Below are 23,568 nucleotides of genomic sequence, written 5' to 3' on the forward strand. Positions count from 1 at the left end.
ATTTGTCATTTATTCTCACTTGAAAACGTCGTTATAAAATTAGGAGCGACGGATTTGTGTTTCAGACTAGTTTAGAGTGTACAGAGAGGCACCTCTTACAAACAATCTTTGTCCTAAATTGCATTCACTTGACATTAAATATTTTTTCTGCTTATTTATGACCAACTGGTCTATCAAGATGGATGGCTGAATAATCTGAAAGTACATAAAAAAGAATATTACCATATAATATTATTTCCAAATTGCCCTACTCAAAAAGAATCAACAGAGCTATTTCTAAAATCAGTCCCATCACATTTGCACTTCAGTTTTTAACCTCATCACTCTCAGACACCCTGTGCCATAAACCTACCTGTGTTAAACTTCAAATGTATCATGTGATGTGTTAAAGAGCAGTATTTACTTCTAAATATTTTATAGAATATCTGAATATCAAATTTTACGTTATACTGTCATCTTGTGGTATAAATTGTAAACTGCAAAGTTTGACCGTCGGTGATTTTCTATAGAAATCTTGTAACATTCCTTCAAATGACAATGTCATATTGCATTCATTTGACATTAAATAATTATTCTGCTTATTTATGACCAACTAGTCTATTAAGATGGATGCTCCAATAATCTAAAAGTACATAAAAAAGAATATTACCATATAATATTTATTTCCAAATTGCCCTACTCAAAAAGAATCAGCAGAGCTATTTCTAAAATTTCTAGTTTCATTTTGCTTTCAAATTAACTGCTTTTATATTTTTCAAAATCGTACATGCTGTTAATTGTTCTCAAGATCATTTATTTTGTGCAACCATTAATCTAGGTAGTTTATTTCTTCGTTTTGTAAATGCAAAACGCCATGTGTGTTTTTGCCAGACTTTTTATCCCTATTTCAAGTCAGATTTCCTAGTCTGTCACAGTGGTCCAGTAATTATTTCCAAACCTGACCTGTATAAAAAGCAGTTTTACTCTTCATCCATTAATCCTCATTTAATGTAATAGATTAATGTATTTGTTTTGTAACAGATGATGCACATTGTCTTCATCAATAAAGTATATCTTATTATATCTTAGATTTGATCAAATTCACTATTCCCATGCATCTGACCGACACATATTAACATTTACAAAACATATAGAACATGTTGAACATCATAGCTAAAGCTCTTACTACATATTTTACACCCTTAAGTTCTGTCATTAGTTCAGTATTTTTCAACCCCAGGGTCGGGACCCCACGTGGGGTCACCTGAAATTCTAGTAATTGATACAAAAAAACAACGTACAAATAAAAAATATATGGTGAGTTGACAGAGACCATCGCAATCCATAAAAGACATGACAAACTCTGAAGCGGAAACTGAAGCACTGTCGTACTGTTTATCTTTCAAATGTTCATTGTAGTCAGTTTCAGATGCTGCAGCTCTTTCATAATTCATAGTTTGAGTTATTGTTTGTTCAGGATTAATTGTCAGCCTTGTAAATCCAAGCTGGACTGACTGTACATATCCTGTCCAAGGAAAATCAAATTCTCACTTTGTGCAGTAATCTACACCTGGCTTTTCTGTCTCTGTCATAATAATATACATTATATAGACTAAATGTCATCTAAAATGTAAGTTTATTTGCAACATAGTATAGCAAACTATTACATGATCAAAAACAAATTAGTTTTAGCAACAACAAAAAAAAAGTCTCTGTTTTGAATGTCTGGGGTCATCCGAAATTTGGGATGTTAAAATGGGGTCTCGAGCCAAAAAAAGGTTGGGAACCACTGCATTAGTGTATGTTATGATTCTCCACTGACTTATTTTATATGTTCCCAAATTAGTGCTGCTATTAACCATAGATCAACCCTGTGTAAAAAAACAAACAAAAACAAAACACCACTGTATTGAGTACATAGTACCCTTCTTATTTCATACATGCATCTGGCCTTGTCTTGGAATACTGTACATTATGATCACATCTTAGTATAGAATATATATAACATGTAACTATTCAGACAAGCTCTGTCAGTAAATGCACTATTTATTTAGTTTTTGTGTGTCTTCAGTTGCAACATACACAAATGCAGTGCAAATTATCATGGTGATAAAGAGAGGAGGCTTGACTCTTTAAGAAAGCAGAATTTGTGGAATTAAAAAATATTTGATGAGAAATATGAAACAATGAGAAAGGAGCAGCTGCGTATTGTCCCAGCACCAAAGATGATCTTCACTTGGTTTTGTACTGGGTGAATTCCTTCAGGGCCCAGTTTTTCGTTTCTATCTCCCGCCGTAGTCTGCTGTACTCCTCCGCCAGGGTCACAAACTCCTTTCCTAAGATCTCGAAAGAAGCCAGCTTTGACTCCACAGACTGTTTCTCCTCTTGACAGGCTTTCAGCTCAGACTCCAGTATCTCTCTACAATAGATCATTAAGAACATTATGTTAATTTTTATGTTAAGTTTTTAGAAAATATTGTTTTGTACAGCTTCTGTTACTTATGAAAACCAGGAAGTAGAGGTCATATTTGATATTTACAATCCATAGCTAACTCTTAAAAACAGATACTGTCTCTGTGTTGCCCTTGGACTAAGCAAACTTACAGTATTAGAATACTCTGAAATAAACCAGAGCTTTAACGTTTGCCACTTGCCTTATTTTTCTATGAGCAGCTATTGAATCCGGTGTGTACATTTCCAACTGAATACCCACCATCTCAGTCCTTTGAAAAAAGAAAAACAATCAGTAAACTACAATTTACATTTCTTCTTAATTTCCCTGAAAGTGAAGTAAGGATTTTGGTTGCTCAGATTTTTTTTTGTAAGCTTTTATGATGGCAGCAGCCTGCAGTTGCCATCATTCTTCAATATATTTATGGGATTAAAATTCACTTACTTGATTTTCTGCAACACCAATTCACATTTGCCTTCAAAGTAGTCTAACTTCTTCCTGTCCAAATCGGTCTGAATCTTCAGTCTGTGGTCCAGTATGAGAGACTGGAGAAGCTGAATACATTTTGTCAGCTCCTGCACAATGTGAAAGCAAGCCCATCAGAACAAAAAAAAGAAAACCTACTCTCTAGATAAAGCAATATTTGTATTCCTCTACTGCTTTTGGAAAGTTAAAATGCAAGTGTTTGCAAATTTGAAGAAGTTAAATTACTAGAGAAATTCAGTAATTTCAAAAGCAGCAGAGGAGTACGATGATTGCTTTAAACTACATGGCATTGTAATATGGACTTACAGATAGGTAGAGTTGAGTCTGTCTTTGCAAGAGAACTGTGTTTTCCTGGCAGGTCTCTTTTAAAATTTCTGCCCTTTTCCTCTCTTTGTCCAGCTGAGCAGACAGGTGAGACAACTTGGTGTTTTTTAGACCCTCACTCTCATTTTCTAGGTGAGATTACAAATCAACAACCTGGTCAGTATGCACAGTAAAGTAATGTTAAAGTTCTGATGGTGAATGTAAAATGCTATTTGTTCCCACAGCAGATATTGAATACTGTACCCCATTCAGGCTGGTAGTAGGAGAGGAGACTCCAACACTTTTCTTCAGATGTTTCTCCAGCTCTCTGGGTAGACTCTGCTTCATTCGAAGAACATTCTGACAAAAATATTTACAGCATGTGCATAGTGAGAAAAAGACAACCTGTATTAATAATCAAAATAGCAAATAGAGCCAGGTTTGCTGCAGAGCATAAATTATGTATTTTTTATATATATATATATATATATATATATATATATATATATATATATATATATATATATATATATATATATATATATATATATATATATATATATATATGCCAAGGAAAAAATGTGTATTCTTATGATTTACTTTCTCAGAAGGCATTAGCTCCATCACTTGTTGAGGGTTCAAACCCAGGATAAATGGCTGGTCTTGGTTGGTTGTGCTGCTAGGATCCAGCAGTCTGGTGCACTTAACTACCAGCAGACACTTCTCCATTGTCTCATAAAACTACACACGTACAAACAAAACAAATAATGGATTAGTGCTGCATTATAAGCTTCAGTTCAACCTAAAATAAAATACACCTTCCATTCAATGCTTTTTTTTTGGTGACATGATACAGTTTATGCAATTGTAGATACACAAGCATGTGAATTGTACCATATTCTGCTCAGGGGGTACAGTGGTATGGTGTTTCCTGACACAGTGGTCCTGGATCATCTCTTGCAGTCCCCTGTGGAGGCTTTCAGAACGCAGCCAGTGCCGCCTCTGACTCTGCAGCTTCTGCTCAGCCTAGAAAAATGCATTTGTATGTGCTCACAGGTACACAAACTTCAACAAAGACCTATGCAGGAGGAAAAAAGTCATTTGCAGGTTACCATAATTCTTGTTGCTTACCACTAGAGGTCGAGAAGTCACACAGACTCCCAGTGCACACTTTAATATTAATAACTTAATAAAATGTAGCAAATACACAACTGGTCAGAGGTTTCGAACACCCATATTGTTCAGCTGAAGTCTTGTAAATGACCTGAATTGAAATACAGAGATGTGCAGCAAACTTCCAGAAGTTAAACAGAAGGTAAAGTTACCAAAAACTTAACTAGCAAACATCAGATTTTTAAAAAGGACTTTTTGAGAGAACAATACACACTTGCATAACTTACTCACTATAAACTTACAGCTTTTCTGCAGGACTGTAAGTAAATTGCAAGTTAAAGTAAACAAATCCTACATTTCAATCCTCTCTTGGCATGAAAACAGTATTAGAACAGACAAACAATTAGGAATGAAACATCATTTGGGCAACAATAAACTGCAGAAAGTAGTTTATCATTATAATAATTGGTAAGAGGAAAGGCAATTTAAAAAAGTACAAAAACAAATTAACAAAAAGCTCACTAAACCATCAACATGTAGGAAATATCCTGCACAGAATATTGGTTGATCCTAAATTTTCTGATCTGTGGATACAGTGACCTTATATCAGGCTTGTGTTTGCAAATAAAAAAAGCTATGTTCTACCACTGTGAAGACAGCGTGTGCCAATACCTTGTCCAGCTCGGTTTTGAGCGTAGCAGTGAGTCCAGTTCGGTCCACATGTTGTGCTAGAGTGGCCAGAAGTTTACAGAACTGGGGGCTCTGGGTCAGATCCTCCTCCGTCATGTCACACAGCGGGAAAGAGGCGAGAACTGGGTGTGAAACCAGTATATGTACAGTGAATGACAAGTAGTCAAACTAAAATCTACAAAACGGAAATACATCGCGCTATCACATAATTACTTTCACAGCGTATTTTTATGTAAAAGCAAAAAAATTGTTATCCTGATTATGGTCATGGTTCTTATTTTGGTTATTTTTATTAGTGATATGTAATGGACTAACCTGAGCGGTGTCAGACTTGTATCGTTTAAACTCATTATCTTACCTTGGTGATGTAAACTGTCACCCTTCCCGAGCGACGAAACATTTGTTGATTCAGGACCATTGGACATTTTCCTCTGAAATTACTTTCCTAACAATAAATCTGTTATATACTTTTGAGGCTTTTAGGATTCCAGTCACTCGACGGATAAGCCGTAAGAAGTAAACACTGCACTTCCTGATTTAAGTTGCGCGCGTCTGCAGAAAGCGTTCCAATTGGCTAAAAGATCCATGTGATCTGTGACGATTTTTTAATGACGTCAGAATAAGATACAGCGATATTGCTGTTTATGAAATGTCCAAAAATGTTCATGGGATGTCCAAGGTTTCTTAATTATGGTTATTTTGCATGTAAACACAATTTTAATACGATGTAATTCTAAGGAAGGCTATCAGTTAGAATTAGCTACACTTCCTTTTTGGGAAATTATTAAAAGAGTAATCTTTCAGACTGTAGTTTGATATGTAAATGTAATTGTGTTGGATCAAATAATTTGTTGTAGTCACTGACTCCTCTGTCTCACACCTAGAACTTTATATTTCACCACTGTTACAGTTTCACTCAAGTTCCGTACTTAAGTGTGCTAAAAAAAAAAAAAAAAAAAAAAAAATCAACTACATTGTAGAAACCGATATAGGCTACTATACTTTTTGCTGCACTAATTACAAGTACATCCCCTTCCTGTCCATTGAAAGCCATATATTGAGATAAATTGAAACTTCAAGTGTTTCTTCATGGGTTTAAAAAATTCTCCTCCCTTTTGAGCCAAGTTAACTCTTGAAAACATGCTTAGTTTAGTTGGAATATACATTGTCTCAAAGGTGAAAACATGGCTGCTTTTCTGAGCTCATGAGCACTTTAAACATCCCCAGCTTTAAAATTTAACATATAGAAGTCATATCAATATGTTACATCTTATATAATATTAAAGTACTGAAAGAGAAAATTTTACTGCTTAAGGACTACTTTAAGTTTTCATAATTTAAGTACATTTTGCTAATAATACTTAAATACTTTTACTTAAGGCTCTGAATGCACATTTTTCAATTTCAGTAGACTATTTTTGTGGTATTAGAACCTTTGTGAAAAATAAATAATCCAGCGTGCAGAGTAACTCCAGAGTGGGTATGATCACATGTAAATGTCATCTACTTTTTTGCTCCTTTTCTAAAACCCTCTTCTGCTTGGGGTCTCATACATAATCAAATCCATAGTTGAAATTAAAAGAGAGGTTCTAATATCTCCACATTATGGATTGCACTTCTTTGTGTTACTTCTCTGCAAAAAACAGAGTTCTCAGTCAGACCTAGACTTCATATGAAGTTGAGGAGGGGCATTTGAACATGACAGATGCTTCTTAACAAGTCTTGAATGATCTTGGAATCTAAGTTGTTTCCTTTTCACTGTACATGATAAACCATAATTTCTGTATTACTGTTTTAATCATAATCTTCCAGCTATGATCCCTGAATAACAGGATGGGTTATGTTGCCACTGGACATCTTTCCGACAGGTGATGCTGGTTCCTGTGGTGACATCTCACACTACTACTGTCATGTCATGTGTCTATTCAAGACTGTTATCTGATGTCTTGTCTCAGTTGGAGATAGAACCCATGCTTTATTTTTTGCGGCTGTAGGCTGAAGTCTAGAAGGAAAAAAATCTTGTTGACAACGGATCCAAACTGTGTCAACTCAGTCCATCTGCTCAAGCCAAGACTTCAGAAATACACTAACAATCTAACACAGACATTCAACATATCCTCTAATTTTAGGTAACCTTTTATTTGCCTCATTGACTACATTAATTCAGTATGAGACAATTAAATTAGAAGGCTGTGTCCCTCATGTTCCACCCTGTTCACACTGAATCTGTGGGTATTTCTGCAGTGTGGCATTCCCCCATCACCTCTGACCTCCTGCGCCTCTCTCAGCTGTTTCCTTGCAATAGATCTTGCCCATATGTGGGCATCTTAGTGCTGCTGTCCATCATACACTCATCTTATGTATTATTATGTATTATTATACTACAGAATGGTGTGCAGGTGCCACTTTGAAAGGAAAAACTAGAAAAAACAAGAGTAAAGGAAAACCTTGATCCATGTTTTTGTTTTGATTTCTCAGCTTAACAATCTAAAGATGGATGCTCCCAAAATGTGTCATAACTTGTGCTTGTACATAACATAGTAACTTCAGCAGAGAGGTGTTTACACAATGGCCGGTGGTCCTCACTCATCAATGAGTGGGCAAAATTGGATATGGTAGCCAGTCAATTTGAGTAACATTATAATTGACGCGGAATCACACCAATGGGTTGTGTTAGGATAGGAGTCTCTTGTTTTATTGGTCATGCCAATAGACCAACCCTTATTTGATTTACCAATTAACGAAAGCTAGTGTTGATTGCCGATAACTTCGACCAATTAAAAGCCAAAATCTTGTAGTAGGCGGGTTTTTGTCACGAAGGGGTGGGGTGTTCGAGGTCATTCAGTCGCTCACTGATTCACTCTATCGGCGTGTTTGAGGGGACGGGTAGTTGGAGTAAGGAGTCGCCGGGCGGTAGTGCATCACTAACGCTTTTTTTTGGAGAGAAACGCCACTGAAAATTGCACCACAGACTGAAGAAACGACCCCCGGTGACGACTTCTGTGAAATTATTCAACGTAACGACTGCGCCACTGGCATAACCAACAAACGCAGCCAAGCTATCAATCTGCTAGCCAGTTAGCATCCCTGAAAACTGACGGGATCAAGGTGTTGAAAGCTAGCCTCCCAGCTAATTATCCATCAGCTAGCATCTCTCTGTCGTAGCATCATTAGCTCGCTTTACCTCCTCGCGCACGTCGAGACTTCACCATTACCAGTGGCGGTGCCTTTCTGTTGGTGAGCACCAAACCCCACGTTGAGACAAAAACAGACAACGGATCTACCCAACTGGCGGCTGCTGGAGACAGCGTCTGCGTTGCATTAGTTGACACCATCACACCCATCTCCCCAACCCCTTCACCTCTGCCCCTCTCCCTCCACCCGAAACACTGGAAATCCACAAGCGGCCGGATAGCGGCGACGGGCCGGCGAAGCTGGGGGTGGTAACGTTACCGGACTCACAGGGAGTCGTAGCGGCTACAGACAAGCTCAGCCGTGGGGATCTACCGACAAGTATGGACGGACTGGCCGTGGAAGTTCGCGGCTCGAATGGGGCCTTCTACAAGGTAACCTGGTAACAGTCGTAGTTTCTAGTTGTCCCAGTTAAAAGTTTTGTTTCAGGTAAAACAATGTGGCTTCGTTCTTCTGAGCTCGGATAGCTAGCCCTTACTTCTTTAATGCTAACTTGGATCCATTGCTGACAAACAGGGATGGTTTGGCGTTCCATTAGGGATGGCCATTGTGGGGTGGGTAGCTAGCTCCAGCTAGCTCTTAAGCTAGGTACACTTGTCATCATCGTTTATGGCGTATATTTGGTCATTTTTCGTAGATGCCCATGTGATTAGTGCTTATGCCATTGGAGACAAATATCTAAAGCTTGCACCCTGCACATGATATCTCCTAACACAGTGCTTTGTCTTGGAGTGTGGACTGAAAGCATTTTACACAGAAGCGATCTGCTAATCAGACAGCTGTTATGCTGTTTATGCATACAAGTATGAGGAGATGCTATGTCAAAGCTCACGTATTCCATGACTGTTTGGACCACGTTTTAGCTCTACTGAATGTAGCATCTGTTAATTGCCCTGAGAGGGAAGAGCAAGAGTGACAGTTTCTGTTTCAATTCTCCCTCAATTCAATTATTTAGTTTCACATCCACATACATGGCTTCAGACTTTGTTGTTACTGTTTCACAGCGTGTTTTCAAACATTTTAGAGACTGGGTGAGTTAGTTTCTTTAAATACTGCTCATTTCACTAGTACAACATAGTGTTATTGGCAGTCACTCATAGAGATTTGGGCGTTGTTTAATCCCAAATTGTTTTAGGCTCAAAATCTTTTAGGTTTGACATCAAATTTGATCTATAACACTGATAGAAATGCAGCACTCCTAACCTGAGATGACATGAGTATTACTGAGATAAATGTATGTGGCCGTCTAGAGATGTAAACCTTATGACTTGCCTTACTTTTGATTTCTCACAATTAAAACAAATTCGCTTTACATGTGTTCTTCTCTGTGCTGCCGCCGTTAGCAGGCCAAATGACTCCAGGCTCAAAGCACATGGTGGTTTAGAGATGAGCCTATATTTACTCTCCTTATGCTGCCTCACCTGTCGTTCTGTTTTACAGGGTGACAGTTTGGCTCTGGCATGAATGAACACTTTCCACTCATCTCTGGTACGGCCGTTATCTCACACCTCTCATTTTGAGGATGAGGTGGCCGTGTGTTGGTGACATTGTAAATGTTATAACCCAACTGAGATATGATTTTCATGACGGGAGGTGGGGGTGAAGTTGTGGACAGTCCTTTGAATATGCTTATTCACTTTTTAATCTAACTTAATTTGGATCAAATGTATTAAACTTGTGAGGAAAACGGTACTTTTTCAGCATCAAGCACATACCAGGCAAACCAATAAAAGCCTAACTGAAAATTTATTTGTGGTTGAGTATTTACAAGAAAAACATTTCAGATCAATATCTTCTCATATGGGCAAGAAATGAACAGAACTTGACAGATAAAAATACATTTTCACTTAAAGGGAGGTTGTAAACTTAGTCGTCTTGTCTGGAAGAGCTGGCTCACCACATGAGCTTGGATATGGCCGCTGGCCTCAGGATGAAGTAACATCATTACAAAGCTGCTTCTGACACCTGTCTGCGCCTAAGTTTTTTTGCTAGTCATGCCAGAGAGTGGGCTAACCTGCCCTTTGACCTTGTAGTGTTCAGTGGAAGCAGTACTTAACCTGACAAACAAGCACATACACCTGTCTCCCAATGTCACCTTGCAAATGGGAGGATGAACACTTCTTGGTCAAACCTGTTTCCATCGGCTGGGTCTAATGCCACTGCCATTGTGTAGAATGGCACACGGTAACAGCTGGCACAGGAATAAAAAAAAAATGACCATCAGTAAGAGCTTTCCAACAACAGCAGTGATTGATTGAACATTTGGAACAGCCCAGGACCCTAACGTGTACAAAATTTCCACACACTTCCCATAAACCTCTGATCATCTTCTTCCTTCTCAAAGGCAGCATCTTCCCAGCAGGTGTTTCCACCCCCCAGGCTTATAAGAGGAGAAACTGCCCCATCTCTCTGTCCCATATATGGTAGTGTCACATAGAGGCAGGTCACGCCTACTACTTCCCTTCTGTCTTGTTATTGCACAGGACTGGGGGGTTGGTTAAAATTTATGGGACCTTCTGATTTGTGGATGGTCATGATGGGCATGCAGCACGTTAAAGCGTCATCTCAATTCTAATAGTTCACATAGTTCAACCATATAGGCTGAGCTATGTTCACACCAGGTTCTCCTACATACAACTTTGTAAACTTGCTTAGTGTAAAATTATAGGCTTCTAACCTACTGACAAAGAGAAAGCTCACACATTTTAATTCTGTTTGTGTGTGTGTAAGAGAGTGAGAGAGATTTCCAGGCTGTCGGTGCTGTCAAGAGGAGTCAGTGTTCCTCGTCACTTCATCCAGCACCAAATTCACTGCCAGACAATTGTGTCAGTGATGTGATGTGTTGGCTTCCAAATAGTCCTAGATGCTCTTTTTTTCAGCAACACTCACAGTATTGATCTAGCATGACTTACAAGCTGGCTGTTTTGTTTACATGCAAAATCAAACACACCCAACTTCACCTCATCACTGTCACGCTGCCTTGTGGATTCATGGGACTAAAATTCTTTGTCTGCTTTTATTTTAGGGTTACATCAAAGATGTCCACGATGACTCACTCACAATTGTATTTGAAAACAAGTAAGTTTGCTCTGCTGTTAACCTCTCGTGTATATCTGCTTAGTCTTTACATTGGGAAATAAAGCCTGAATGCCAGTAGTAAGAGTAAAGGTGACTACCCCAGGCTGCTGATTTACTCAGGCATTCAAAATTGTCCTCCTCAGCACCTGTGTTTGGCACACAGCTGTCCATACATGTCTCTAACAGTTTTTTTACCTCCTGATCTGACCCCCTCTGCCATTCTGATAGCATGCTTTCCTCTGCTCCTAGCCCCACCTTCTGTCGCTTTCCAATACCCCCACCACCCATCCCATGGGTCTCTCTTTATCTTCTTGGCTCAACGTGTAGAGCAGGGTGCCCCTAAAAATAGTGGCCTGAGGTATGCGTGGTGGGAGGGATGGCAGTTTAGTGGCCTGTGTCATTTTTGGGTTGGTTCCTACCCCTCCTCCCCTTCACTTTCCCTGAGCACATGAAGGTGTTGGAATAGACGGTTGTGAAAGACAGTGAATGAACGAAACCCCTTCTTTGATGTGTAATCACACTCTTAAATAAAGAACTTCAAGATCGCAGTTCATTTTGGCTCATTTAATTAATTATCAATGCAAAAAGAACACGTGTAAATTACATTTTTTTTTGTGTGCAATGTAAGTCAATAAATGTCACCTTTGACAGGAAGTGTGGCATAACGTTACAGCACTGTGTTAAACTATTTAGAATTTTTCATTTAATGTAAAAGAGAATGATATAATGAGCAGTCACTGTCTAGACACAGTTCTTTAGATTTCCTCATTAAGCCTAATGAACCATTTTAGTTTTTATTTTCATTATCTCTGTTAATGTCTTGCGCAACAGTGTGTGGGTAATAATGGTCATTTCAGTCCTACTATGAAAACCATGGTCTAGACAATTTGAAATGCGTTTCAATATTAAATATTGCTGTCTGAGATAGTTGATAAGTGTTTGTGTTTTGTTTCACTAAAGCTGGCAGCCAGAGAGACAGTTGCCCTTCAGCGATGTACGGTTGCCTCCTCCAGCTGACTACCACAAGGAAATTGGTGAAGGGGAGGAGGTGGAGGTAAGAGCTTTGCATCTTTGCTCGTCTGACTCAGCTCAGACGTATTAGATTTTAAAAACAATAGTTCAGTAGTGGCTCGAATTGTCTTTGACTCATTTCTCATGAATTCAGTGTGGCCTTAAGTATGAAAAAAACCTTACATTGAAATATATGCATTAAAACTTGAATAAGTATTTGACCTACTGACTGCACTAAAAATTGTTTAAGTTTATGAGTATATCTAGTGGGATTTGGACTCACTGATTGGAATATTATTTTATAAACACGTTAATTGCCATGATATTACAGTATTGTTTACTCTGAAACTGGCATTTGGTATATTTGTATACTGTACCTCAGATTACAACAAAAAGATCAGTCTTTGCTGTTCAACATCATGCAAAGTTATTGTCAAACCCATTGAATTTACCTCATGCATTTTGTTCATAAAGCTATAAGACCTAATAGACTGCATTGTTTTGTGAAAAAGGTATTTTAGATATTTCACTTGGAGTTGATTTGTTTGTTTTTCCAAGGAAAATACACAGGTTACTGATTTTCAAATGTGAATTTACCAGTCAAAACATATTAACTTAAATTAGCATAAAATACAAAAGCTAAAAGGAAAAAAAAAAGTGCAACTTTGTTTTTATGCATATTTTACACAGTATGAAACCAACTATCACAATACTGACACTGGAACTTCAAATGGTAGCTTTTTGTGATCATATAATGAGATGGGATTGCAGTTTGATTAATTGTACAGCATTAGTTCATAACACACCATGTATTTCTTTTGCTTTTCTGAATGCTTGACATTAATTTGCTTCCTAAACATTCCGCCACTTTGTGCCCTCACACAGGTTTACTCTAGGGCCAATGAACAGGAGCCATGTGGCTGGTGGCTGGCCCGGGTCAGAATGATGAAGGGAGAGGTGAGTGGTTTTTAGGAACTCAAGAACGTTGTCTTGAAAAGTTGGCAAGTGGTTAAACTGTAACTGTTTTACATGGGTGCATTCTAAAGCAGAAGATATTCCAGAAATAATTCATATTATCTATATTTGCCTGACCTCAACAGCCTTTTGCATCACATAGAACCATAAGTGTGTGTAAGGGATCATTTGTTTCTGAGAGTAGTTGTTGGGGTATAAATATTCTGCAATTATTGGGCTCAAAGGGAGTTTGCACAGACAAATTATGCTAATTAACACATCTAGCTATGTTCGCATTAGTCTTTGAAGTTAACCATCTTACTTATACAGACACAAGTAAATAAAGTAGAGCAAATATCAGAAGACCAATCAATTATGTTATTGTTCCACTTAAAAGTCAAGTTGATTCAGTCTGACATTTTCCACTCTCACACAGAACCGTGAAGGCAACACGGTATGTGCAGAGTTGATGTGTGCGTCTAATCATTGGTTATAGTGGCATTCGGTCTGGAAAGTGGCTGATGGCATGCTACTCTTTTTTTTTTTTTTTTCTGGGTGGTGTTAAAGTTGGTTCTTCATAGTCTTTGCCATTTTACATGCTTACATGACAAACAATAATTCACATAGCTGTCATGTAGGCTACCACAGCTAGCTGCCTTAGCTATAACTTACAAGTCTTGTTGATATCTTCCAGTAAAGTTATATATGCCACAGCTGTGTGTTTCTTATTAATGGTTTGTCACTCATGTTTCACTGTCAGATATTATTTTCACCAGTATAGTGATGGTGTTACCAAACAACGCACCTGTTAAAGGATTTGTTGCTTGGACGTCACTCAAAGGACACTTTTATTTAATGCATTTACGTGTAACTATGAAACATTTCATCTATTTCATCCATCTATTTTCTTAGTGCTATTGATGAAGTGACTGTTGCTGTTACATATTTCCAGGCCTACTTTGCATCCTCTGTTCCTTAGTGATTAATACTCAGTAATAGCTAAGGATTGGTTATTGAGTTCTGAGTGTTGCAGTGTGCTGCATGTAAAGGGAATATACAGTAGTACTGAGCTAACTACGGTGATCTACTGCTGTTAAATGAGCTCAAAGAGGCAGAACATCCTGATGTGAACTGACATTGTACCTTTAAATTATATTTCCCATCAACCCTTTGCTTCTTCCCTACACTGACTTGATGTGTCAAAATGGATTTGCACGAGCCTTAATCTAACAAGAACAGCTGGCGTATTTAGAGGTATTTTTCAAAATTTTTCATCATTTGAACCAGTGCTGGCGCTCATTCACCAGCATGAGCTGCAGGTTGAATAGTGGGTCAGTGGGATATGGAAAGGGCAGCTTTGCAGCGCTACTGTGCCAGGGGAGTTGCTTCTGGTGTAGTGCTGTTATTTGGAACAGTCTGATAAGAGCCTGCAGGAATGTCTAGCATTGACTGATGGCTTTAATTCTGTCCTTTGAGCATGGAGTGTGCAGTGTTCATCTCAATGCCTCACTCTCTCACAGTTTGCCTGTTTCTTTGACTCGTATTTTTCTAATTTTTCACTGTCAGCTGTTCATGTTTGCTATTATACAAAAAGAACTAGAACAGGCATGTAACTTTATTCATATGGATAAGATCTTTTAGTTTAGTATTACTTCCAATCAGTGACATCAGTTGTTTTTTAGTTTGACAGCAGGTTTTTATTTTGTATGGGTTAGTTTAATTGGTCTGGACATGTCTTTGCATATTAACCTATCTCTGTTATTCTTTGTGCTGGTTTCAGTTCTATGTGATTGAATACGCAGCGTGTGACGCTACATACAACGAGATTGTCACATCAGAGCGCATCAGGCCACTCAATCCCAACAGCCCTTCCTCTCGAAACTCCTTCCACAAGGTCCCAATCCCTGTACCAGAAGACCTGAGGGATATGTGAGTGTCTTTACAATGTCAGGTTGCATGCAGTAGATGGATTTATGTCAACACTTAAGCTTAAAATACAAGCCTTGTGATGTTCCAGATGATGTGAATTGAGATAAATGGCTACATCTTGGCCCATTTCCTTGTGAGTTGCTTTCTTACCGCACAACTTGTCCCCATGAGCAGTGTTGTTCTTGTTGCTTATTGCTGCCAAATGAATAACGACACTAACTCTCCTGTGGATTGTTTTTTTTTGTTTTTCTTTTTTATTGACAGCTGTGCAAATGACAATATTCACAAAGACTTCAGGAAAGCTATCGGAGCCAACTGCATCTTCTATAGTGCCCAAACACAAGAACTCATTGTACTGGTTAGTAGCCCAAATACTGACTTCAGCTGGATTTTGTTTGTTGGAATATTGGGTGCTCTTGTTACATGTCCATAGATGAGTAAATGAAAAGAATTACAATAATATCAGATCTTTTCAAATGATCCTTATGCCAGTGGTTTTGTGTGAATCTCCTCCTTACTGAGTACTTCAACAATATACAGCTGCCGTCCCTTCCTTCCCCTTCTCCTACATATTGCTTTTGTTCCTATTTATCTGGGATGTGATTTATTCTTCTTTGTAAACAAAACAAATGCCATGACAAAACTATGAATTAACATGTTCTCACAGCACAAAAGTTTCCAGTTGGATTAATAAAGAGTTTCCTATCTTTAATTCTTTATCACTAGTAACTGGTGTGTCATTTTGTAACTTTGACATTAAATTTCATCCCTTTTATATTATCTCCACAGTCAACAAACGAAACCACAGTAAAGCGTGCTGCTCTTCTGAGCGACATGCATTTCCGCAGCATCCGTACCAAGCTTATGTTAATGTCCCGAAATGAAGAAGCCACTAAACACTTGGAGGTACATATCCACACACTCGCATCAACATGAACATCATTTGCCTGCTCTTGCTGCCAAGAAAGTGCTAATTGGAATCAGCTTCACATTTTAGTTTGCACAATACACACAAATTAACACTGGTCTGCTACTATCTCTAGACAAGTAAGCAGTTAGCGTCAGCATACCAGGAGGAGGTGAGGGTCAGGGAGGACTTGATGGGCCTCGCCATCGGCTCCCATGGTGCCAACATTCAACAGGCAAGGAAGGTGCCTGGTGTCACAGCTATTGAACTAGAGGAGGAAAGTTGCACTTTCAGGATCTACGGAGAGGTATGCTGATATTATGCACCTACATTTCGGCTTGTTTTATGCCATATGGATACATTTATAGTGGTGCAATTTGTCCTGATGTTTCTGTTGCCTTCTAGACCCCAGAGGCAGTGAAACAGGCGAGAGAGTACCTTGAGTTCAAAGAAGACTACTTTCAGGTACCCAGGAACCTTGTAGGTGAGTGGTCATTATAACCTTATTATGCCTTATAGTGTTGGTAGCAGCATCTCTCTTCCCCATTATCTTCTCCTTGTTAGCACACATCTGGCTTATTATGACATTGTGTAACACATTGTTTTTTCCTGTCACAGGCAAAGTCATCGGCAAGAACGGCAAAGTCATCCAAGAGATTGTGGACAAGTCGGGTGTGGTTCGTGTCAGGATTGAGGGAGACAACGACAAAAAACTTCCCCGGGAGGAGGTAGGCAGGCAGGGGGCTGGCAGAGACGACACTGCCAGCAGCAAAGAGGTGAATGGTCCGTTCGGCTGGTCTCCCAGTCGCCTACAAACCCCCCCACCCCCTTGTTTTCCCACCCTGCCCTCCAAAAAGCAAAGCTTCTTACCTGCAGCACAGTGATGTCCCATGTGCTGTCTGCTTTGACACTGTTCCATTGTGCTGCTTTGTCTCTCCTGCTCTGTCACTAGTGGTTATGTTTTCACTGCTTTCAGTACATACTGTACAGCCTATGTCAGTTAAGATTGCTGTGTGTGGGCACTCATGTTGTCCATTGCTTCTGATGGATTGACTTGTTTTTGTGGTTTGAGCCTTGTGTGACTTATAAGCTATAATTCACTTCTTCTGGAGACTGCAGTTTTTCATGATAAGTTATATCTCCCCCACAAGGGGCGTAAACTGTACAGTGATGATCACCTGTTAACTCTGACATGTAACTCTGGATCTTCCCCTGTCTGTTTCATCAGGGCATGGTTCCCTTCGTGTTTGTGGGAACCAAAGAGAACATTAGCAATGCTCAGGCTCTGCTGGAGTACCACGTGTCCTATCTCCAGGTTAGTTCATCTTCCATGTTGACCGCTAGAGGGCCACACCAACATTGCCACTTCTGTGCTTTTAAAATGTGTTCCTGCATGTTTTGTAGCCAGTTGAAATTGTCTTTATTTTGGTGCTTTCTTCAGTCTGAAATTTAATCTATGAGTTTCCATTTTCCCTCTTTCTCAGAATTACTTTTAAAACTCTTATGATGTGAAAATGCATTTCTTAGAAGCCCAGTTAATTTGTGTGAAATGGGTAGGGCTAGAGGGGCTGTGTGTAGGGTCATTTCATATTGGTCACCTGTCTCCCTCCTCATGAGGAAAGCTGCTGAGTGCACCTCATTTTGCCCTTACCTCATGTGCTTTTATAAATAGCCCCTCTCTGTGGGATGGGGTGAAGGGTATGCTGGAGTTTAGATTACCAGCTATCTGGACCCTCGACTTCCATAAATAACATCAGACCCCCGCACTGCTTCACTTCCTTCACATCGCCATTTGCCGCCTCCCTTGAGGTTCAGCTGTCGTTGGTGGAGGCAGCTGTCGCACTGTGAAGTGAGAACCCTCCACTGAACCACCAAAGAAACTGCTCTCAGTGCGATGCTGCCATTAGGCACCGCCACCTTCATCTGTCCACATGGTTCAGAAGGAAAGCTGTGGCACTCCTAAAAGCTGTTAAGATCTTAGGTGTCATTAAACATTAGAAACTGATGTGTGACTATTTTCTTTTTCTGGCTGTAGGCCTTATAGATTCAAGGTTACTCACTGTCACATGTAACAAGTACAATAGAATGGGCCTTTGATTAAAAGTCTGTTGCTCTTCTATATCCATTTCCACTCTTGGAATCTAACTATTTTTAACAGAAGCAATAAAATTATTTTCACATTCATGAAATGATTTTTAGATTTTTTAAATTCTTTAGTGAATGACCATGTAATAAGCAAGATAATATTCTGTAACTTTATTATTATGCAAAATAAATCCCAACAGGCTGGATGCAGAACCACCCTCTTTTTCCCCTGTTGGGTTTTATTTTGCAGTTATGACCGTTTTGCTCTATATTGTCCCATAATAGAAGTTCAGAAGAACTGAAGAGCAGTTCAGGGAGTGCGCCGCTGTGTGTAGTCAGTGTTGTTCAGCCTGCTTGTCATGTGAACGGGAAGCCTTGATCTTCAAAAAAACAACATACTATCCCAGAAATGGAATTATAAGACTCACTTTGACATCATCATTACTTCCCCTTTTCAACAACTAGCCTTGCCAGAATAGGGTCACTGAATACACTCTAAATGGGTCTGATGTGTCTGTTCCATCTGGGAACTCTGGCTCTGTTTGACGAGATTAAACAGAAAGGGAACGTATCTGTGTTTATAACATACACTGTAGTTTCACATCTACTCAAAGCACATTGAGAAATTGTTAAACCTATTGAATCACAAAGCGGTTTTCTTACTTTAAATGCAGCGGTGCTTTACGAAAGACTACAGTGAATTAATGATGCTATTGGCCAACTGTTTACTTGTCCACTAACAGCTTATATTTACCAACCCACATGCAGTCTTGCCAGTTCTGTGGGCTTGCCAAAGCGCATTCCTATTAGCTTGAGCACTCAACTTTACACATTACTGCCACGTAGTGGTAGAATGATGGGAAAGTGTGACTTTTAAGACCACATCTTGTTCCCAGCTCAATACATCAGCATTAGTGTGTTTTATTGCACCAGCTGAAGTGCAGGATAACATGCCTGGACCTGTACTTACAATTGAATTGTGGTTTTATTCCCTACACATGTACACAATTCACATGATAGCAGATGAATCTTTTTTTGTAAGGGGGATTTTCACTTCATTGTGTTTTAAAAGCTCATTAGGCAAAGTATTGCATCCAAGGCATCATGTTGTGAGTAGGGGGTTATTTTTAAATGCATTACTTTTACTCTTGTCATGACTTCAGGAAGTGGAGCAGCTGCGCCTAGAGCGTCTCCAGATTGACGAACAGCTTCGCCAGATTGGAGTGGGATACCGTGCACCTACTAACCGAAGTGGAGGCCCAGGTGGTGACCGGGAGAAAGGCTATTTGACAGACGAAAGCAGCAACTCACTCCACACCTCTCGCACCTATGGAGGCCGAGGCAGAGGACGCAGGGCCTCCAACAGCCAGTACTCTGGATATGGTAAAAACAACTAATTTCCATGGCTGAGCTGTACTTGTCTGTTCATGAGTAATACAGACAAGGATAAATCTGTCATAAATATGTTTATCTTGTCTGCTTGGTTTAGGCACAAACTCTGAACTGTCTAATGCTTCTGAGTCGGAAGATGTTAATGAACGAGACCAGCGGCCACGTGGCATAGGTGGAGAAGACAGAGGCTCCAGGCGGGGCGGCAGGGGCCGGGGCTCCAACTCCGGACGAGGCCGTGGAGGCCCAGGGTCCAAGCCCTCCAACTCAATCAGCTCAGGTAATGAAAGCCCATGTTCACTTTTCCAACATGCATGGAATGATTCCCAATTTTAAAGTATTTGTACAAATGGATGTCTTAAAGCTAATAGCTAAATTGTTTTTTCTGTGACATTTTCAGTGCTGAGGGACCCAGACAGTAATCCGTACTCCCTGCTGGAAGGTGAGGGAGAGCTTGCTGACACAGATATGAATGAAGGCATGGGTGGAGACCGCCGCAGACGCTCTAGACGCCGCCGCAATGACCAGGAGCCAAGTGTGATGGACGCCGCTGCTGAGTCGGACAGCCAGGCTGGCCCCAGCGAGAATGGACTGGGTGAGAATCTCACAGTGTAGTCTGTGTTTTTTCTAGTCCGGAAATAGATTAAAGTATGAAACGAAAATAAAAAATAAAATACTCGTTGATGGAGGAGACTGTGTTCTGGTATTATCAGAGATACTGACCCACGTTTTTCATTTGACTGTTAGATGAAGAAGCTAGACCTCAACGTCGCAACCGAAGCCGCCGCCGCCGCAACCGTGGCAACCGCCCAGAGGGTGGTTCAGCCAGCCGTGACAGACAGCCAGGTGAGAGTGGTGAGTTGTTGTGTTTTACGTGTCAACATTTTTCTCATTAAACAGGACAATGTATTATTCATCAAGATGACTCTCGGGTGTTTGCTTCAGACCTGAAATCTGTCAAACAGTTTTGTTTTTATAGCCTAAGGGTAATACTATAACATTTTATATCAACAGTGTACTTCCCAGCAGTTGTCTTAGCTAACAAGATGTCAATGTTTCTAGTGACTGTTGCTGACTACATATCCCGTGCTGAGTCCCAGAGCAGACAGAATCTGCCTCAGAAGGAAAACCACGCTGGCCTGGAACCCAAGGTATGGCTAAAATGGGTCATAAAATATTCACATGTACATCTTTATACAGTACATATTAATCTAACCTTTTAAAAACAACAGTTTACAGAATGTTTTGAGAGACTGTAAGTAATGTAACAACAGAAAGTGTTAAAAAAATAAGCCAAAATTAAGGTATAGTTAAAATAAACTTGATAAGAATTGAAAACAGAAAAATGCAAAGTAAGATTTCAAAACAAGATGATAAGAAAGCAAAATGTCAAAATGAAAGCAATGGAAAAGATGAGATAAAATATCTTATAAAATCGTATGGCTCAGCTCTTAGTTAAACCTCTTTTCATTTTTGTTGCTTTGATTCAGGAAAACGGGACAAGCTCCAAGAAGGATGAGCGAACGCCCTCCAAGCGTTCCCCCAGCAAAGGCATGAGCTCGGCCAGCGACACCCTGACCTTGGTCAACGGGGTTTCGTAAAGATACGGCCCCGCCCCTCGCGAACCCAAGTCTAGAGCAAGACTCCATGGCAAACTCTGTCCCTGCTTGCATTAACTTAAACCTTAAACAGATGAGTGAAAAGTACCTGACAAAATACCTGAATTCATACTATGAGTGAAAAAGTACAAAAAAACGACAAACGCATCTACTTAAAACCACACGTTAACGGTGTATGCTATCCTATCTATCAGTACTTAGTGCTTATTTAAAAAAACAACTAGCTTGCCAAAAAAGAGCTGGTGGATATGACTTGATTTTTAAAAGAAATACTGAAACACGAGAAACAGGACAAGACTTTTTTTTGTTTTTGAAACGGTTGTCTTTATTTGTGTCTTTTTTTGTTATGTTTATTTTGTTCATTGTTTATCACTGGTTTGGACTTGGCGGTCGCTCTCTCAACCAAAACAGACACGTCTCTTAACAGTGTTAAATTACAGACAAGAGAGATGTAAACTGTAGGGAGTGGCGTACGAGCAGACAGTCCAATAGCTTATGTGACGCGATGTTCGCACACTGAACCTGGGAGTGGAGTCGGATTGGAATATTGATAGACATTGTGCCTTGAATTTGAAAAAAAAAAAAAAAAAAAGATTAAAAAACACAAATTTCTCCATTAAGTTTGCTTTTGTTTCCCGAGAGGAAGAAAAGAGGGAGAGGTGTTCTTCCAGGTTTTTGGTTTCGTTTTATGGAGAGAACAGATCTGTAAAGGAGTGATGATTAAACAGAGAGGATACAGGAAAGGAGGGAGTGGCTGGCCAAGGTGAGGAAAAAGAGGTCTGGTGCCAAACATGAAATTCAAGGCGCTTTGGGGTCAGTGCGTGTATGTGCGTGCGCGCGTATGTGTGTGTTTGTGTGTGAGATTTGGCAACCACAAAACTAAAATGGGAGGGGTGAGGTGACAACGCATAACGAAGCGCTGAGACTGTCACATGGTGAGGCATCTCTATTTATCAACAGGCCTGAGAGGTGGCTGATGCGTCACTTCCTCCTCTCGCCTGTTATAGGGTTTTGGAGGGTCCAGGGTACCCGTGGCACCCGCACAGCCTTGTAAACAGGACAGGCTGAAACCAGACAGAAGGCAGACTTGGACTATAGATTTAGAGTTAAAGAGAACTATACCGTGCCTCTTTCTGTGTCGGAGGAGGCAGCGGTGCTAGCTTCCAGCCACACGAGTGTCTTGATAAACCACTGCAGCGCGCAGCTCCGGATGCACACGAGGGCGACCACCTTTCTGGGACAGGTGCTGCTAGGTGGGGAGGGCCTGGAGACTGCGGACTGTGAGAATGGGACAGCTTAAAATGAGACGAGAGCCATACGCACATGACACACAGGCCCACACTTACAGGTACACACACAAGGCATACACACCAGGTGTGAAAACGCGTGGTCGCCCGTGTGGCACAAAGTAGAGGACTGCAACTTTAAACAAGCGAGGTGGCTGTCTTGTACCTGGCAGTTTGGGTCGACAAATGGAGTAAGAGAGGGACTCGAAACCTCAGTGGCTCTCTGCTCATGTTGTTACTGTTGTCTTGGTTACCGCTCTCAAGTTTTTTTTGTTGCTATTTCCACATCTTAGAAAATATTAAATAAAAAATTGAAGTGAAATCAACCTCTTCTCTGGAGATGAACTTTGATTTTTCTGTCTTGTGAGTTTGCAGTCTATTTTTCTAACTTGCATGGCATTAGTTAATGAGTAGTAGGTGGTGCCTGTCCTGTGCATGAGGAAAGGGTGTTATTAATCTGACTTACAAAGCCATTGTTCCATTCACTAGAACTGCTGCTAATGTACACACTGAATGTCCAACTAACTTAGAACCTTGACGAGAGAAAAACTTTATTTGACTAAAATTTCCCTCCCTTCGCTCATCTGCCCAGAACATCCCAGTTTCTATCGGACACAAGTCAGGAACGGGCCCATTCCTTCACTCAAAGTATTAAACTACGGGCAACATAGTGCATGACAAACAAGCGTCCACATGACCAAAGGTTTTGAGAGACAGATGACTGGGAGTGTGGTTGAATGAAGATGACCCAGATGCTGCTGTTCTACATTTCTGCTCACCTGTATGTTGTGTTTTTAAAGTATGAAAGAGCACTTGAGTATTTGTACCTTGGTTCAGTTGCATGTGTGTGAATGGAGGATGAAGCCCTGCCTAGTATGTTTGTGTTTACCTTTATACCTCATTGTGTGAGTACTGTATTCCCTTATCTATCTGTATCCCTCATGTCCTGTTGAAAGACTACGAGTGTGTGTGTGTTTGTGTGTGTGTGTCTGTGTGGGTGCTGGTTGTACAGTCGACTCCTCACTGTCAGATTTTGTCTCTGGTTTTCTCACCCATGTTCTGATGGCAATAAAGGACTTTTCATTGTTTGGTATA

General features: G+C 40.0%; 2 protein-coding genes across 5 annotated transcripts; one reads left to right on the top strand and one right to left on the bottom strand.

Moving 5' to 3' along the window:
• Nucleotides 1-1,802: 1,802 nt before the first annotated feature.
• haus4 (HAUS augmin-like complex, subunit 4) lies at nt 1,803-5,606 on the bottom strand. Its single transcript, XM_030161639.1, is given in 10 exon segments — nt 1,803-2,398; nt 2,634-2,702; nt 2,876-3,006; nt 3,224-3,369; nt 3,485-3,517; nt 3,520-3,580; nt 3,821-3,961; nt 4,115-4,246; nt 5,006-5,145; nt 5,382-5,606. Coding segments are annotated over 10 exon segments (1,107 nt in total). The 5' UTR covers nt 5,449-5,606; the 3' UTR covers nt 1,803-2,211.
• A 2,262-nt stretch (nt 5,607-7,868) lies between these two features.
• On the top strand, nt 7,869-23,568 carry fxr2 (FMR1 autosomal homolog 2). Of its 4 annotated transcripts, none has more exons than XM_030161635.1 (17): nt 7,869-8,589; nt 11,241-11,293; nt 12,254-12,347; nt 13,190-13,261; nt 15,039-15,187; nt 15,452-15,545; nt 15,977-16,093; nt 16,231-16,401; nt 16,500-16,578; nt 16,713-16,870; nt 17,323-17,409; nt 19,343-19,562; nt 19,669-19,848; nt 19,969-20,163; nt 20,316-20,423; nt 20,631-20,719; nt 21,059-23,568. In XM_030161635.1, exons 1-17 carry the CDS (start codon nt 8,539-8,541, stop codon nt 21,167-21,169), a joined length of 2,028 nt encoding a protein of 675 aa, XP_030017495.1. In that variant the 5' UTR covers nt 7,869-8,538; the 3' UTR covers nt 21,170-23,568. The 4 variants fall into 4 exon arrangements, with proteins under 4 accessions (XP_030017495.1, XP_030017496.1, XP_030017497.1 ...); XM_030161636.1 differs by having other exon boundaries at nt 20,316-20,414; XM_030161637.1 differs by having other exon boundaries at nt 16,713-16,822.

This window comes from Sphaeramia orbicularis, chromosome 18, assembly GCF_902148855.1.
Source record: "Sphaeramia orbicularis chromosome 18, fSphaOr1.1, whole genome shotgun sequence".
NCBI classification, from domain to species: domain Eukaryota; kingdom Metazoa; phylum Chordata; class Actinopteri; order Kurtiformes; family Apogonidae; genus Sphaeramia; species Sphaeramia orbicularis.

What these genes read in the sequence shown, in the direction of transcription:
- fxr2 (XM_030161635.1), top strand. Translation starts at nt 8,539, where the DNA reads ATGGACGGACTGGCCGTGGAAGTTCGCGGCTCGAATGGGGCCTTCTAC. An exon ending in CCAGAAGACCTGAGGGATAT is followed by an intron (nt 15,188 to 15,451) that starts GTGAGTGTCTTT and finishes TTTTATTGACAG; the next exon opens with CTGTGCAAATGACAATATTC. An exon ending in CACAAGAACTCATTGTACTG is followed by an intron (nt 15,546 to 15,976) that starts GTTAGTAGCCCA and finishes TTATCTCCACAG; the next exon opens with TCAACAAACGAAACCACAGT.